The sequence below is a fragment of the Lampetra planeri genome, chromosome 13 (genome assembly GCF_965212315.1).
Source record: "Lampetra planeri chromosome 13, kcLamPlan1.2.h2, whole genome shotgun sequence".
In the NCBI taxonomy this organism is placed as follows: Eukaryota; Metazoa; Chordata; class Hyperoartia; order Petromyzontiformes; family Petromyzontidae; genus Lampetra; species Lampetra planeri.
The window spans coordinates 8,218,990-8,237,856 of record NC_136119.1 but is presented as its reverse complement, the minus strand read 5'-3'; the positions used below and the strand labels follow the sequence as shown (position 1 = coordinate 8,237,856).

The window sequence follows — 18,867 nt, the reverse complement described above, 5'->3', positions numbered from 1 at the left end:
TTGCCAGGTTCAGAGCATAGCATGCTGACTGTGACACTCCACCCCTTCTTTAATAGCATTGCTTAAAGGAGAAACCAATGCAACTAGCGTTGAAGAAATGCATCATCAGCAATGCTGTAATGGGTCCCTCTTCCAACAAACGTACACCAACAATGTATGTAAAGTGCAATGACTCGTGACATTACCTTAACAAAGACATGTCCTTGAGTGAATGGAGAGATCTCAAATGTTCCTCCCGGATCATCATTCTGCAGAATGACTATTTCTCGACTGGTAAAACCGGACTTAAGTATCTGGTTGTCTGGTTCTGCTCTGTGACAAAGAATGAGTCAAAAAGTGTTAGTATTTAACACGAAACATTCAACACTATTTAATATCGAGGGTTGAAAGACTGACCATACTACTTTGAATCAAAATTTGAATCAAAGTTCCTATGATTACTGTTGTTGCATTGTATTTCATAGCTTTATTTTGGTGATTTCGAAAACATGTGGTTAAGCCATGTTTCTTGCGGAAGTGCGGAGTTGGCCTGATAACTTTAATCTAAATTGTCTTATGGTTGTCATTGTTTGACTTGCATCACACTGAGATTTTTGCACGCAGCGTTGTAATACGATTTTTTTTTCTGGAAGATTTGCTGGTTTATCCAGGATGTTTCTGTTGCGCGTCGTCGCTTTAAGATGTTCTCTGTTCATATTTTGTTTGTTGCGGTTGCTCACAGGGCTATACCTAATAAATGAAATTTGAAATGAAACTTGAACTACGATGATTGTCTGTAATTTGTGTATAAGTAAATACGTTTTAAGTTGGGAAACTTTGTTTAGGAGACATAAACATGGGGTAAACATTTATTTAAGAGGTCCTTAGTGTTAAAAGTAAAGCAAACAAATCAAAACACGCATTAATACAACAAAGTAATACATTAAATTTGTCACATTTCATGCAATAGCACAGCAATCACTAGATTCATTGTATAGCTGTCACAGACCTCATTTTCCATGGTGGTACAAAAAGCACAAATATATTCTTGTACCACTGCTAAGTTTTTTTTGCTTTTGTTTCTCAAAGTTATTCCCATTTCTCACGTGTTGTGCATGAACCATAGTGAAGTTCGTGTCAACTAAAAGGCCATTTAACACAGAACCATAGTGTGGAACAATATCCCTTTGCATGGCCACCATGCATGGCAGGAGGAGAAATGGGTAGGGTTGGGGTGTGACATGCAATTCTGCACGCATGCGGCTGTGTACAAATTGCTATAGCAATAATGATTCGTCACTTTGGCAAGCCATATGCTTTTTGCTTTTGCGCGGCATGAGGGCTGGAACTTGAAAATTATCACATACGAACTTGCAGTATAATATACACAGCAAATACTTTCATAACGCTTCGCATGATGAAAAAAAACAAAGCGAATATTTTTTTTGTTTCCTTGGCACAAGGGTACAATTTAATGTCAGCGCGTATGCATTATGTTACGGAATGCTAATTATGGCTTGTGATCAATATGCATCAAAAGGATAGCCTGGCAGGATGGCTGGAAGATGAACATTGCAGGGAATCTGGGGCATTGGGGGATGCCAGTTTTGTTATAAATGCACAGCATTGGGCCAGACCTGCTGTTATCTTGAATAAGGAACTGACAGATCCCAGCAGGGTCCCAGCTAAAAGGGTAAAGGGCCATCTGGAGAGAGCAAAATGCATTTATACATTTATTTATTGTAGTAAAGACTACAGAGCGCAATTTTTACCCATCTGAAAATACAGTTATCAGACACTTTATACACATTTTGCTGCTCTCCATAACATGGGATTTGCTAAACAATTTTACAAGCGACGATGTCCAACATTTATTTTATGCTGCATGGCAGTGCATGCAGCATTACACAAATGACACAACAAAGGCTCCACTGAAGGCTCACAATTAAAAAAGGACATCTAAATGTGCAACAAAACACAAGTTTACAGCGAGTTGTCGAAAACTATAAAGCCACTTCATCGCAGTCTTGCCACACTGAATAACGAGGAGGAATTTACCACTTACCCGTAATAGACTAAAAACCTCTCTGTCTCTACCCTGAAAAAAGAAAGAGAGCGGCATGCAGCGTGTGAAGAGGAAAGATGTGGTATGGGTATGGCTTAGATCCTGGCCTGGAAAGCAAATTCAAGGGGGGTGGGATTACGGGGTGCTCCTTGGGCATGGCTGTGGGAACAGGTCTCCTGAATTCTGAGGCCAGCTGGAAACCACAGATGCCAAGCCACAGCCGCTATTCACTCTCAATAGGCACACTTAGCCAGTGACAAGTCAAAGGAGTGGGCCTGGCGAAACGAACTCAAAAAGCTGCTTACAAATGTCCCTTTTCAATGCCTCCCTTCCTCCCTCTTCCGTTTTTTGTATTCTTCCATTTACGGGACTTGCTTGTAGCGACAGGGAATTTTGAACTAATTAAAATAGGCTCATTTAAATTCTGTGCCTCTTTTCAGAATAATAAAAAGGTTCATAGCACTTAAAATAAAAAAAAATTGTAAAAAAATTTCAATAGCCATTTTCTTGTTTGTAAACATTTTAGCATCGTCTGTATGTGTTTACAAATACTAAATTTCGAATTGGGATTTTAAATAGAAAGAACACTGATGTTATACAACAATCATGGATAATTATTATGGGGAAAATATAATATAATTAAACTATAATATGCAAACAATTTACGTAGCATGGATAATGTTCATCAATGTTTCTTATTGCATATACAATACCACTGACCTGTTCAGGGTTAAGCGGACAATCTCATCCATTTCTGGCATGTCGTCAGGCCAGATGGTCAGGTTTATGGCCGATGTGCCTTGGCCACTCGCGAATGTCACCGAACCCTCAAAGGGGCCGATGTCAGAGAGTGAAACATACTGCTGACTTGGTCCAACTGGGGTTAAACTCCAGAAGACAGCTGCATGCTCATCAGAGCCTTCCCTCTGCAAAGGGATGGTTATCTGGGACAGGGAAAATGTTACATTTGCATCTCACCAAATTCCAATCGCATACAACTTCATAAAAAAAAACATTATATAAGTGCAATAATGAGGGCCGTATTGGTAGGTGTAGTCAAATGTATTGGCAGTCCAGTATTTAAACGCAGAACATAATTTATGATTCCTAACAAATATGGGTCAAAATATCATGCATATGTTTGCTTGGTTATTTGAAAATGCTTATAATTCTTTCAATTCACGTTCAATAAAGTAACTTAATTTCACCTGGACTGGTGCACCATCCTCTGGCTCTGAGACAAACAAAGTCTGGTTGGTGTTCAGCCCGATCTCCTCATTGGCAACATGTAGAGGAATAGGCAGAAAAACACTCCGGTAGTTTCCAATTCGCGGACTCAGTGGTGGTACCAATGGTACCACATCAGCTAACTCTGCTTTCTCAAGCTGTAAAACAAAGAATACATAGTTTTAATTTGGATTTGTGTGCACTCCACAGCTGGTAGATGTTTAAAATAAAGTATTACGCTAGTTAACACATTTATATTAAACATATATATAAAACTACATTTCATATCAAGAGTGAAATAGCTGATTCGTAAACATTTCATTCGTGTAACTATAGATCAATGACATGAACAATTAATTTGCTTCTCACCTTAATGTAAAAATGGGCACCGCTCTGCAGGAAGGCGTCGCTGCGGATGAGAGCAGTGAAGTTCACAGCAGAGCTTTCGGACGGCATGAGGGCACCGCCACTGAAGCCATCACCGCCACCGCCGCCGCCGCCGCTGACGTCCGTGGCGTTGAAAACGTCGCGCCTGCCCCTGGAGGGCTCCAGGACTCCCGGGGGCAGGTAGCGAAGCGTGTAAGAAACCCTGACTGCGCCGCGTGTCCCCCCCTGCCGGGTCAAGCCCAGGGTGAGGCGTCTCCCCTCGGCAGAGCCCTCGATGCTGTGCTCGTAAGCGGGCTGCAGCTCCACAACCCCGTAGACGTCATCGCTGTCCCGCAGGAAAAACGCCACCTGCAAAGCGGGATGCAATTCTGTTTAGGTTTTGTGGCACGGTTTTTTGTAAAGCTGTTGCTGCTGCTGTGGTCATTGCAAATCTGTATATCTCTTCCAAAGAGTGGTAATTGCAAAAGGGATAGATGAGATGCAACTAGCCATGGCAATGTATATAATGAGTGTGCAATTCTCGAACAAAAAATGTGAATGTTTAATGATGTGGGTTATGGCGAGTTAATCAATTTGACAAAGGTACCTATCAACTTGCCTGAGAATAGATGCCTGATACTGTCCTAGGAACACACTGTCAGGGGTATCTTGGTTCAAACTAGGGAATTTAAACTCAGAGACAGGCATATTACCTTCTCAGCCATTGGTTAATGCCACACTTTGCAAAGGTGCTGAAAATAATGCAGTATATAACTCAATACAGAATTATACTGTGCTGTTGCAAATCGTAAATGATGCTGCAACCAGCAGTCTCAATGGGTATACCACAGTTAGTTGATCGGCAGTTTATATGTGGTGTGATAGAGTATTGGTCCTCTCGTGTCTTCCAAGACATCTGGCAAGTGTAGAAGAGTCACCCAAATATCCTCGAGAGAGGCGTTCGAGAGCTTCCTCGAGTGGAGGTCCTTCAGCAATACGTGGAATGAGCAAGCACTTTTTCAGGACTGCACCTATACCTCATTTGCAACAAGGAGTTTACTTGCATATATACTAAACAAGACAGCATGTGGGTAAGCAATGTTAACATTGGAGGAGGGTTACTCTGCACCTGGAATGGGTCCGTTAGCTCTGCACCTCCCTGGGCACTCCCGTTGATCATTTCAAAGATGAATTTCTCTGCCTCCTCCGCCTCTACATCTTGCACCACCTGCAGACTCACGGCCACAGCCCTCTCCCCATCAGCGAACTGCAGCACTCCAGAAGTTGGGGATAGGTCAGCGGTCACTGGAGAAGGGTCATCACCACCCCGTGTGATTCTCCACCCAACAGACACCGCACCATATGTGCCGCCTGTGCGTACCACAAAAATAACCTCCATCCTGTGCCAAAAGAGAAAAAATACCATTTACATGTGACAGTGACGAATCTGTGGATGCCAACAGTGGTGGCTGTAGTGGCATGACCGTGAATTTTGGAAGGTTACCAACTTCTTTCTTTTTTCTTACCTTCCCGTGACAAAAAAACACAAATTCTTACCGTATCAAATGTACACTAAGTGCGTTGGTTTTATATAAATATATTTGCATCATTTTATCATCATTATTATTACCTTGGGGTTGTATCTTCGTTTATAAGGAGTGGTTGCATAATCATACTGCTGTTAATGCTTAGAACTCCATATGGTTTGTCATTCGCTTCAATTGTGACGTGCAATACATGCGGTTCGGTCAACACTGCATCGCCCTCAATTCTGTCTTCTTGGAGAACCACGCTGAAGGTCTCCTTAATCTCCGGGGTAGTGTCATCCACAATACGGAAGTACAGCTCTGCTTCTTTCGCCCCAGGTGCAAAGGTGACGGTCCTGTTTGCTTGCAAATCCAAAAAGTCCACATCTAAGATGGCAGCTGAAGGCCCGTCAGAAATTATCTGGTAGTCAATTGTCACAATTCCATCGTCTAGGCCTGCAAAAGCACCAACTTCATCTGTTCCCCGAATAACGGAGATGCTAATCTCTCCCGCTGACTCTAGCACTGAGATCTCACTGAGCGAAAAACGCACAGGGCTGTCGTTTTTGCTGATGATGAGACGGACAACGTTCTTGGTCTCATCGACCGAGGCGCCTCCATCACAGGCCACAAGCCTGATATCAAATTCCTCTTCAATTTCAGGGATCTGTGCAAGAGATTTGTGGTGGACACATGGAAATTATTGTGGATTATTTATATTCAATATCTCCAAAGTATATGTTTCTTTTTGGCTTTGTGTAACATTAATACTGTAATAAAATAAACCTCAATCCTTGATACAGTATGTATATTTATATTACATAAAATCCATAAATAAAATAACCACAGTAAGTCAAAAATATCTTTTTTGTTGGAAAAAAAGTGAGCTCAGTTAATGACCATTTACTCCATGTGTGTATGACTTCTAACAACGTACGAAAAATCCGGTCTGCTTTCCGTTCAAAGATGCAATACAATGACCTTACTGCTCACCTGGTCATCCAATATGTAAATGTTATAAACAACCGTAGATTGTCCTGGTAAAAACGTAATCTTCCCTTTTGTTGGGTACACATCTCCCTCTGCATTATTGGTGTCATTGCCAACCTGAAAAATAATCAATGTAAAAAAAAAACACCGCTTTATTGAACTTTCTTCCAACATTCTCATATTAAGCAGGGGAGAGGAATTATACAAAGCCATAGATTCATTCGCGAATGCGACGAATGTGTACTATATGCCTTGACGTGGATCAGAAGCATGGAAATTAAAGACAAAAAAAGGAAAATGAACAAATAATGGCAAGTGTACGCTAAAAGCATGCTACAAAGCGGGGAGAGGCTCATACTTGGATTTACAATTAAATAAAGAACACAGGCAGGTTAGAGATAGTATAATATGGACTGTTAATAAAAGTAAGTGGACTGATATTCTTTGGGTCTTTCGGTAATGTCACGTAGGATGGTTCAAAGAAAATAACAAAAAACTACGACGTTTCGATCACAACACATCTTCTTGGTTCTTTCGGTATAGTCACGTAGAAGGAAATAATAAAATGATTAAAATAAAACATAATAAAATTAAATAATATAATAATTATTCCCTTCTACGTGACCAGTGGCGGCTCCTGCAAAATCTCTCAGGGGGGGCAAATGTCTGGATGATTGATAAGAATAAGGTCCACCCATGCAATGAATAAATTAACAGCTTAAGCATGTAAAGGCAACTTCACTTCTTTAATATTAATGAAAAATAAAGTGACTCTTACAATACATCTTGTTTGTTTATATACTCACTATTAAAACAAACCACTCAAGTTTATTTTATTAAAGATTCCACTAGGTGGCGATAAATTATATTGTTGGATGAAACGTGCTTACGTATGATGACGTTAGCACGTATGATTACGTAAGCACGTTAGTGCATGCCCTCCCGGAAGCCATAGAGAATGCATTGCAGCGCCCCCGTTCGAAAAAAAACATCTTTGAATGTAAGTCTATGGGGCCACTCGGAGCGATTCTCAGCCGTAGTGAAATCGCCCAAAAAGAGGCGGTACTCCACAGAACGTGACATGACGCTGATTGGACTATATCCAGAGGCTGACAGTGACGGCTAGCGTGACTCTGTGGTTGAATGACATTGGTGGTGCGTCGCCCAATCGCCCTAATGAAGAAACCGCCCCTGTACGTGACTATACCGAAAGAACCAAGAAGATGAATCCCTGCAGTCACGAAAGCTTTAAATCGAAAGATCACAACACAAGCGATCTCCATCAGGAGGAAAGACGCAACACAAGAAGTCGCTTGCGTTGTGATCGAAACTTCGTAGTTTTTTGTTATTTTCTTTGAACCTATCTACGTGACTTTACCGAAATACCCAAAGAATATGAATTCCTGCAGTCACGAAAGCTTTAAGTCAAGATTTAAGTGGACTGAGACAAGATGCATCTATAAACAGGGATGATGGCTGTCGGTTGAGAATAATTCTGGAGTTCCAGCCAAGGGAGGGAGCACACAAAAGAGGGCGTCCATCGCAGAGAAGGAGCGGTTAAAATCAACTTGTGTGCAGGTGCTGGGTGGAATGTAACATCACAGGACCCTGGGGAATCGTGGCAAGCTTTGGGAAAACTTAAATCAGCGGTAGGATGATCATGGTTGATGATTATGATGCTAATTTTAACGTTATTTTCTGGGTCGTACAAGATGACATCATATGGTGGATGACGTGTGACATCATTGCCTTGGCCGAATAAGGCTTTTTTATTTTCACGCTGGGTTTATTTTGCCGAATTTAAGGTAACCGCTTGATCAATTTGTATGCTATTCAATACGGTACGTCCATAATAGCAATACAACTTCATCCAAACCTTTAGTTTACATTGAATCATCTTTACGTGAGTTATTGTGACCCCAGGTTACTGACAGATGGACATACATACAGACAAACACAAGGAGAGATGGACAGAGCTGATGCATGAATGCTTTCAACCTAAGTTGTAAAGTGTTAAACATGGACAATTAATATATTGCTCATGTGTGAAAAATCATAATTATTACATTGTTAAATTACGTAGAAAAATAGTCTAGAAAATGCTCAAAATCATGACCCGTTTTGTGGCACCAAAATCGTTTTGTGGCCCTTACTGTAAACATCACAGACACAGTTCCAAACGTTCCCTTTTCTCTTCTTAGCACAAGCTCCAACGATTGGTTCCGGCCTCTTGTCTCGCCGTATGTGATTGGCGATGACTGGAGGAGATGAAGGAAACAAAACATAATCCAATTAGGCTTTTTTAAATCAGGGATTTTAACCAGTGTTCCTGCTTACACGCAAAATTCTCCCACAGCAGGGTGCGGAGTAAAACCCCCACTCCCCCCCCCCCCCATGATCCCATACAACCTTGAGCTCTCTCACACATTTTGGAACCCTAACCACACTGCCCTACGCAACAGAGTGCGGCTGTGGTCATCCAGAACAGACCGTGCAACGTTCGACGACGCAATGTCCGATCCACAAACACGAAGGAGACATTGCGGCGAAAACACTCCGCTGCTCCTGATGCGGTGGTCTGGCTCGGCCACCTGATTGTGAAATTGTAGCTGTTGCTCTGCCTCGACGTCAGCAGCCATGAAGAATAAGAAGAAATATTCTTAGGTTTTTTCGGTAAAGTCACGTAGGTAAAAAATAAAAATTAATAAAAGTAAAATAAAAATCAAATAAAAATCACGACGTTTCGGAGGCACCACAAGCTTCCGTCTTCAGGTGTTGCCTCCGAAACATCGTGATTTTAATTGGTTTTTATTTTACTTTTATTAATTTTAAATTTTTACCTACGTGACTTTACCAAAAAAACCTAAGAATATGAATCCTTGCAGTCACGAAAGCTTCAAATCTATAAATAAGAAGAAACCCTCCCCCCACTCCATTCTTCCCTCCATTTGTATTCCTCACAAATTAACAGATAAGCTCGGCCACAAATCAAATATATACGCTTGTGGCAAACCTTACTGACGTTATAGGCCTGTTGCGTGGTTTTTTTTTTAAAGGGGAAATAAAATGAAGGTTTAAAAATGCTTGAGACCCAAAAATTACAAATACGTGCTATCAGTATTCAGCGTCTCTTCACTGTGCTTCAGGAAACATTGCCTAATACCATGGCGACAAGCCTACTGAATTGTCACTTAATTATACACAGCCAATGTCATGACACACGCCATTCCCCCCATAAATTACCAGCAAATTGTAAACACTTCAATCGTCTGTGTGCCCCGTTGCGTTTGATGCGCTGCGTATTTGGTGAATCAGAACACCGCGACGCACCGTGTTAAAGGCGACGACTCCAAAGGCATTGTCGTTTGAGAGGATGGTGACCGTCACTGACTTCGGACTCCCCACCGTCACGTCCGCAGTGTCACCCTGGGAATCACAGCAACGTCAACAATCGACTTGGACAACGCATCCCGCTAAAAACCACAAAAGTGTCAACTTTTACGCTCTCGACTTTTCCATGCCCTCGTGAAAGGCTTTTCTTTTTTCTTGGGACAAAAAAAGGTTGCGGCGACAATTGTTTAAGTGCGGTTTTTTGTTGTGTGTGTGTGTGGCTGCCGCTGCTGCTGATTTACTTGTGCGGCCAAGTAGAAAGTGAACGTTTCATCTGCCTCGGGAATGTCATCGTCAGAGACTCCGAGCACCACAGCCTTGCTGAGGTTTCCCAGCGCGGGGAATGAAGCGACCACGGAGGGAGTAAAGAAGTCCCACGTGTTCTCCCCTTGCAGCTGCGATGACAAATACAAATGACAAGCACTACAGCGCATTGTTTGCGGCCGTACAGCAAAATCCTTTCATCGCGTATGAATTCATTGATTGTATTCAAACAACGCGTTGTTGTGTAAGCATTCACAAAAAGACAGCATAATGGCAATTTCATATCTCTAGTTGCATGTATTGCTACACTCCAAGGGTGATATAGATATATATATTACATAAAGTAGTTTACAACTTTGTCAATGCACTGCTGGATGACGACCTTCTTACAACCGTATTGGTCACGGGAGTTGGTTGACCAATACTTACTTCACTGTCCTGACCAGTGTGGTTTGGTAAAAGGTGAAATAGCCCAGGATTTGAACAAATATCACTTGCCGCTGAAATTAACCATTGCCACGAATCAAATTTAGGTCGTTCCTCACGAATGCAAATATGTACAGGTATTTATTTTGTCCTGTAAGTTAAATCTGACCATAATTAAATAATAAATATACATTGCACTCATCTATAGGTCAGTAGAAGCAAGCGAACATTTGTCTGTTATTGCAAATCAAAATTTTTCACTTTCTTTTTACCTCCGTTAAATTGATTGCCATGTGTGTTCTGTCCTCATGTCAAAGTAATTGGAAATTGACTCAATCCATACAAATTATCAGAGTGCACGTTGTGTTTTACTTACCAGAATATATGCAGCAAAATCTTGCGCAGCTGATCCGGTTTTCTCAATAATTATTTTAACGATAGAGCCATCCGATTCAGTTACGACAAAATGTGGCTGTGTCACCAACTTTATTTCAGCAGCTCCAGATGTTTGGGTTGCGTACAGAATAAGGCATAGCAATGACGAGCAGAACACAGTAAACATACCTGGAAAGCAAATAGTAGCGAAATTCAGTATTCGTATAATTGAAAACCTTTAGTAACACAGTAGATGTTTACGTTTAATACTTTTGCATTAATGTATCTATTTCGTCATTCACGTGGCATTTGAAGCACAACTCACAATATTATAGCTGTATGTTAAATTTGGTAATCAATTTGATGCCATAGGGAGTTGCTTTTAATTCAACAATATTATACACATCTCTTCAACACGTTTTTTTGCCATTTAAAATAACCTTTAATAACCACTATTAAAACGATGCATTATATTATACAGCCACATGCGAAGATGCAATAAGTGAGAATATTTTGTATTTGCCACTGAATTTTATTTTCACTCTCTGGAAACCTTCAAAAACAAAACCACTCCTCTGCGGATGAGTCACAAGGCGAGGACTAAGTCACTGCAAGTGGGGCATCCTCCAAATTTAGTTTCTCGGACTATACATTTAATTATCGCCCATCACTATGCACGGACATCAATTTTGCATAACTCGTTGACTATTCAAGCTTGCGGGTAGAGAGAGAGAGAGAAAAAAAGGGGAGTTACAAGGCAGTCTCAGGTTCCTGAAATGCAAGCTGCCTCACCTACACCACGTCGCATGCAACGATACACATGCTGCTTCAGAAGGCTGTCTCTAGCTGCCACGGAAGCAATTTGGATTACCGCCTAATATTTTATTCAGGGGTGGTTTTCTCTTTGTTTATTACATTCCAGCATACATGTCTGACATTTTCATAGTTACAGTACAAAATATGCGGTAGTGTTAATACTGGCCCTACGGAGTGGCCCATGGGTCTGGAATCGTAGGGGAAAAGAACGAATTCATATTTTTTTGTTTCTGCAGCCCCAAGATGTATCTGAGTAAGGAAGAACGAGTCCGGATAATTCTACTCGTAGGGAATCAGAGACAGAGGGAGGTCGCTGTTGAATTTAACAGACTGCATCCAGACCGCGAGCCAATAACACAGAGTTGTGTTTTTCCTATGATTCCAGACTTATAGGACACCCTGTATAATAAATGAGGCACAGGTGGAGGCTTGCATCGTTTAACCCATGTCCCACTGACTATCCCACATTGGGGAGGAAATTCCCTAACTATGCAAGATAATACTTGTTGTGTTATCAATCAGGGTGCTTAATTTTTTTAACAATAGATTGGCTCAATCTTGATTTGAAGCTTTCGTGACTGCAGGAATCCATACTCTTTGGTTCTTTCGGTAAAGTCACGTAGAAAAATAATAATAGCTCACGACTCAGGACGACCGCTTGTGTGGCGATCGAAACGTCGTGATCTATTATTATTTGTCTACGTGACTTTACCGAAAGAACCAAAGAGTATGAACAGAGTGGCATTTGCTGCTGATGCATCACATGTCAAGATGTAGCCCTATTACGGCACTTTATGCAAACTAACATTCAAACAGGCGAATGGAAGCATTCATTCAATTACATTGCATAACATGCGAGGAAGTCGATAACGTCGATAATAAAGACTCACAACAGCGGGCTGTAAACGACAATTATCTTCGCGAATATTACATTATCACAACATGTCACTGAATTGCTGTGTATTTTTTTCTATATAATCGGGTACATACTCACATTTGTTTTGCTTTGACTCCATTTTTCCGTCTCGGATGGCGTTATCGACTAAGGCACATTTACAAAAGCATTCAGCTGCTGGATTACCACCGAGGAGCTGACCTGCTTACACGAAAACACATGGCACCTATTACATAGCCGGATGGATGGTTTTCCGTCCACAACAAAAGAGAGAGAGAGAAAAAAAACACTGATCACATCATCTTGGCTGCCAGAAACAACTGCCTATGATTATGATCACGACCATTTCTTTGCAGTTGCAGACACACGGGTTTATTACACTTGCTCTGTACGGCTTTCGGGAGCTACAGCTACTAACAACAGCTCCCCCCCCGCCAACTGGAGGCTTTGTGAGAAGCAGACGGGGATTATCAATAAGCAGCAGCAGTGCGTGTCTCCCGACTGGAGGAGCATCAGGTTGTAGGATTGAGTCTTGGTACGAGGCAACGTCAACATGAACTTATTTGCCCGACGGCAACGCAGTGCTACAATAATAATAATAGTAGCAAACTAAAGTACTTGTAAAATATGAGCCGCATAGCAATTTTAATATTTGTTCGACTGGACATTTGTTACAAAGAGCTTTACAGCTCATCAGATTCCTCCGGAATGAATACATATTTTGATTCTGATCTTCTGATATGAATAACGCAACTGATTTAATTGAGTATTATTGTGTAATAAAATTAATAACCCCCCCCAAAAAATGTATGTATAATTCAATTCATGCATAGTGTATAAAAAATAATTTGGCATACAAAGCATGTTTTGCAACACATTATGCATTGGCACACATATTCTATATTAGCATAAACACAAATACACTCACGGAATTGATCAAACAAAAACATATGATGTCGAACATAATCTTTTAAAAAGCATAATGTTAATTATTACATAGTCAAATGATGCATTAAGAGTGAATAACAAAACTGCATTCAATATATAGAAAACACCATTTAATATAAAAAATTATATTTTATTGGCAAGAAACATAGTTTTTTCATCTCAATAGAATATATTTTTGAAAACGTTAGCATTGCACAATCATTAATACTATAAGTACAGTTGTTATTAAGTGACATTTCAAAATTGAACAGAGTGGAATTCCAAAAAATATAACTGCTGATCAAAATTGACAGCAAAAAGTCTTCACTTACCTTGTAGTTGTTTATTTTTGTCATGGACAAAGCAATTTTCTATCACCTCTGACCTCGGCTGTCATGTAATTGATTAGCGTTGCGCTTCCAAACTTCTGAGATCCACCAGTTTGCAAATACAAACGCAGCCTTGCACATTCCAAATCATATCTAAAAACGGAAAGCAGTTCTGACAATTACAAGGACTGTTGCACTCAATACTCAGTTTTCACAACTCCAACGAAATATATACTCGGGGGAGGGGGTTTTAAACCATTTTTGCAGCAGCAACAACAACAACAAAAAAGCAGCAAATAAATACAAATCCTGACCTTCGGAGCACGTCCCATACGTCCACAGAAGTGAGAGGTATGGGGAGGGTGCTGGAAGGGGGAGGAGTTAACTTCGTGACGTCGCCGTGAGGGCAGTATCAACGCCTGCCTATGCTCCTTGTGTGTGTTTCTTTTTCATCTTTTCATCATCCCACCCTCTTCTCTGGCCATTTATTCAGAGCTCTAAGACAAGCAGAACACACACACATATACAACAACATTTGACTTAGTAGTGCACTGTAATCCACTTGCAACCCCACATATTCTCAGCAATTGTATTGTCGTTGGAAATAAATCAATACGCTTATCGGGAAAAAATAAATATAAGTTGGTGATTGAGCTGTCTCACGCTATGCATTTGACTGCTGCTCCCCGTGGTACTCCCAGCTCTGTCGACTCCACATGAACACAACATGTGCAGTGAGCCAGCCACAGGTTGTCATCTTATACCGACTGGCATCGCTGCCTTTGCTCAACATGCACAATAGGAGACAGTGGTCGTTCTTGGGAAAATCAAATTTTAGCCATACTATTTACTTATTCATGAATCCTCCTGTGAATTAAAGCTGAAATACCGTGTATGAATTGTTTTATTACGCTTACCTCATGAAGGCTAACTTCATAAAGTATTCCTAATTACAGTATTACTTGAAACAAAAAAGAACGGCCCCTTTTAAACGTCTAGAGCACAATAAAGGATTGTTATATTTAAATTAACACTTCATTAAACGGGAATCGTTTGGGATTTTATAAAAAGTGCTTTAACAATGAAGCAAACTGCTTGTGGCCAAGGCAAGCCTTGGTGTGAGAAATGTAATTAATCGGAGCTATATCTCAGTGTCGCGTGAAAGAAAGAACCGCAGTTTCTAGGCAGCTTTGCCACAGCGATGCAAACTTGGACAAATAACCCTTTAACAGTGTCAATAATGCCGCAAAATGCCTTTCGGAGCTCGCTATTCACTGCACCTCAGTTTTCATCAAGTCGCAAGAAAGAACCTTTCAACAGGTTTCTTCACCCAAACCCATAGATCAATTCACATATTCATAGCAAATCCTGCCTGGCAACAGCTGTGCTGCTAACTAGTAAGATCTCCGTGGGGTCTGACTGCCTGTGATGGATGGCCCTGACATGTCATGGATGTCTTAACCCCTCCACTGTGTGCCTCCATGATGGGAAAGGCCGACGACTCGCTAGCCCTGGCTCTAATTCAACCCTTGTCAGTTTAATGGCAAAACTCTCCCGTTGATATTCGTTTCAGAGGCCAAACTGAACAACGTGTGCATTTGCTGCATGGCTGATAATTTTTCAAAGCAACAATTTGCCACGGTTAACAGTGTTGCAAGTAAAAATTCACATATATTGTTGTTGCGGAAACTAGTGACATGGTCATTAACCACATGGTCTACGTGTCTGCAGATGTGTTATATAATGAGGTACACAATGCACTTAATGCAAAGGGCATTTAACTGCAATTTGACACCGCATGGCTACATACAGATTTACAAGTGCAAAGCCACTGGAGCAATGCACATTTAAATCCAGATGTGTTAATGTTGTCGTCCTGCCCCTGCACCTCCGGTTAGCATGGTTGTCTATGTACATTGCGAAAGAAGTTCAACATACATACAGGGATAATATTTTAGCTAAATATATCAATAATTTTCGGCCTTGAATAAACTTTAACTACTGATATGACATGTATTATTAATACACGTTCATAAATGCAAAACAAACAAAAAATCCCTCCCACCTGAAAGTTCGTAATGTATATTTAACTGGTGAATGTCTATAGTACCACCATAAAATGCAGCGATTCAAGTCAGTATTAATACAAAATAAATACGCTTATCAGCCAGAGTTTCCCGTAGCAGTGCATACTTTGCCCCAATAGTGACAAGTTTGCAAACAATCATACGCCCATTTTTGTATTGTGATCATATAGTGTCTGACATTAACAAATGCACACAACTGATGCCATACAAGAAAGAGTCCTTTTGTTGTCCTCAGAGGCCTCCCATTATCCTCCGCGTAGTTTGTTTACAGTCTGACATCATGTTTGCTCAGTGTGGATTATGCGATCGCTTCGAGGCCACGCGAGAGAATTCTCGCCGTGACGCTTCGCCCTGCCTCGGGCTCATTAGCATGCACGATGGGCACTGCTCAGCAGGCATGGCCCAGACCGGACGAACAAAAGAAGCGCACTGCTATGCATTCAATTTGCCGATCCGTATATACAGCTGGCTGGCTCTCTCTCTCTCTCTGTGGGGCGTTCCTGGAACCAGTGGCTGCTTTGTTGCCATAAATGCATCCTTGTTTATATGGTGCTAGACCCAGCCCATAACCGTGGTCTCTCACAAGGCTGACGTCTTTGTTTATGTCTAGCCGTTAAGTATTTATTCTATTCTTTAAGTACAAGCATTCAGTGTATGCTTAATTATAGCACTGTATATGCAGAACAATCTCTTTGGAAACAGTGGTGTATCGTTAACGAACATGTATGATGAGCATACTTTCTACGCAGTTTGTACCATCGTCTGAAATTTTAGAAGTGTAGTATAATAGATTAAAGCATTAAAATATATTCAAGGCGTGAGTATATAAAAAAAAAATCTAAAATGATTTTGAGTAAAAAAAAATATGTTGCGAACGTAACATGTACGTTTTTGTGACCAATTCAATGAGTTTACAACGATATGATTTATTCATGCCTATGTATTGATCAAATTCAAAACTTTTCATGACGGAATTTAAGATCAACATACACGTGTGTTGCTGTATGTTGATGCTAACTTCGGTCGTGAAAATTCTTCAGCCACAGGTGAGGTCTATTTATCAGCATTTAATCGATATATTGGTATACCTAACAGAAAATAAACAACGTGGATAAGCGATTGAAATTTTAATGTCAGACATATTTAAAATGCAATAAAATATAGTTGTAAGCATTCGTTACTCTCTCTCTGAGGGTAGGTATATGGCTCAAGCGCCTTCTGTCCCATCGATCCAATGCTACTACAAAAACACACTCCATCTAGACTCCTTGAGCCATAACTAGGGAAGGATGGTAGAGGTTGTTTTCCTCTGCCCTTCTCAACAGTGTTGGATGCAGTTTAACATCATGCGTGTTATTCTTTCTATCATAACAAGTCAAACATTAAATGTCGGAATTCTTATACGAACGTGTACTGTATCTGAACGAACAATTATCGTGTCATGATTAATTAAGCACGCACATTTAACTGGCCAAATAGTATTGTTTTAAAAAATTTACATTGATTATCTAAATGTTCTAGCAGCTGTTAACAGTTATTTCAATACAGCGTTGACATCGATAAGATTAACAAAGTTATGATACTATATGCAGACAAATGTGCTCAGTATTTTCACAAATAAATCTATTAACAGCCCTACTTTATTTTTTTGCAGAGCATGACACACTTTTTTTCATCAATCAAAAAGTCATTGACGTGTTTCCAAGTTTGCAAACAAAGGGAATCCGTGTGCCGTGTGCAAAGGAAATAACGCGCAGCAATTATACTGCGTGCCTTCTATACAATCCATCGGTACCTGAATGGAAAGTTACCAGGCCATGCAATGCTGTCAGCGTTCCGTATGCGGTTTCCTTGCGGCTCAATACGTTGTAAATGTTAACATGTGCATGCATTCACAAGTGTGAAGAAAAGCTTTCATTTTGGCCACTGAGCCCAGCTTTCACAATTCCTTCCACCTGCTGCATTTTATTGCCGTCTACTCTGAAGGAAACTGCACGACTCCACACCGCTCTTGGTTTAAAAAAAAAACCTGTGCCAACAATGGCTTTCAATGCGGTAGTGGCGGTGTTAGCACTTTCAATTGAAAACATGTCAAGTGAAACAAATACACGACACCTTCCAAATGCAATCCCATATTTAATTACAACTGATTGTGAGTGAACTTCAAGTTGTTTCGAAGCTTCGTGTAACTCGTTTTCTTTGCAGGCGGCGTGGTCATAACTGTCATCTGATAATTGGACAGCAGGAGGCATGCGTAGCCCAAGGCCAAACGAGACAGGGGGACACCGTGAAGAAGCCAATGTACCGTACTTTGAATTTATTTTCGCACCGTACGTAGCCCACCGTGATCATCGGAGATGCGGGGGGAGGACAATAAACTAAACACACGCAAAAAACACAGTTCAAAACAAATTAGTTTTCAATCTAGATTTCAAAGTGCACAGTTCCAGTAGCTTCACAATATCAGAGCGTTGTGAATTCTAACACAGTAAATATATTTGCACTTTAATTAGGGGAATTCTTAACAGTGCGTTTAATACATTCCGTATAAATGGGCTCGTTGTGAATACACGTTCAGCCACGTGCATGTTGCTTTATTATTAAATCCTTTATATTAAGTTCACTTGCTTGCTTGCTTGCGCGCTTACGACCGTGCAAATCTTTCGGTCGTTTTTTTAACCCACTTCCCGTGATCCAATTGGGCTGACATTTTGCACACAAACTCGTTGTGCGTGACAATTTATTTTCGTGAAAAAAATTTTCCATAACTTTACACTTTTTAGGAATTTTTTTAAAAATATTAATTACCAATTGCTTAATGGTGGCAGGCAATCATCTGACCCATAGGTGGCAGCCATCTCAAGCCAGAGGACGAGAGGACTCTAGCCGCCACGCATATAAAGGATTTATAGTGAAAAACTTTGTTTTTACGGGTTAATTTTTATTTACACGTGTCATCTGGTGTGAGCTCGTTTCAAGCATGAGGTTTCTGCCACCGTGTGGCTAAATGAGGCTATGCTGCACGATTCGTTTACAGAGTGCCTCGTACGCATCCTCTGCAGTATTTGTGAATCGTTGTGTATGTGTAGTGTTGTAAAAGACGGACTTCTAAAACTTCTTCATGGCACACACTGTTTATTATCTTAATACACAGTCCCTATCACACAAAGGGGGTATATGGTCCCCTCACCCGTTACCCTGAGGA

General features: G+C 40.7%; 1 protein-coding gene across 1 annotated transcript in view; it reads right to left on the bottom strand.

The window, feature by feature from the left end:
• The window catches only part of ADGRV1 (adhesion G protein-coupled receptor V1), a 103,127-nt gene extending 90,687 nt beyond the window's left edge, over positions 1 to 12,440 (bottom strand). Inside the window, exons 1-13 of the mRNA XM_078600104.1 lie at positions 12,419 to 12,440; positions 10,610 to 10,797; positions 9,786 to 9,938; positions 9,484 to 9,579; positions 8,307 to 8,411; positions 6,157 to 6,270; positions 5,268 to 5,830; positions 4,767 to 5,037; positions 3,641 to 4,006; positions 3,253 to 3,429; positions 2,765 to 2,988; positions 2,045 to 2,077; positions 186 to 312 (exon numbers count right to left, since the gene is read on the bottom strand). Coding sequence (XP_078456230.1) covers positions 186 to 312; positions 2,045 to 2,077; positions 2,765 to 2,988; positions 3,253 to 3,429; positions 3,641 to 4,006; positions 4,767 to 5,037; positions 5,268 to 5,830; positions 6,157 to 6,270; positions 8,307 to 8,411; positions 9,484 to 9,579; positions 9,786 to 9,938; positions 10,610 to 10,797; positions 12,419 to 12,440 — 2,439 coding nt within the window. The remainder of the gene's footprint in view (positions 1 to 185; positions 313 to 2,044; positions 2,078 to 2,764; positions 2,989 to 3,252; positions 3,430 to 3,640; positions 4,007 to 4,766; positions 5,038 to 5,267; positions 5,831 to 6,156; positions 6,271 to 8,306; positions 8,412 to 9,483; positions 9,580 to 9,785; positions 9,939 to 10,609; positions 10,798 to 12,418) is intronic.
• Between the last annotated feature and the right edge of the window lie 6,427 nt (positions 12,441 to 18,867).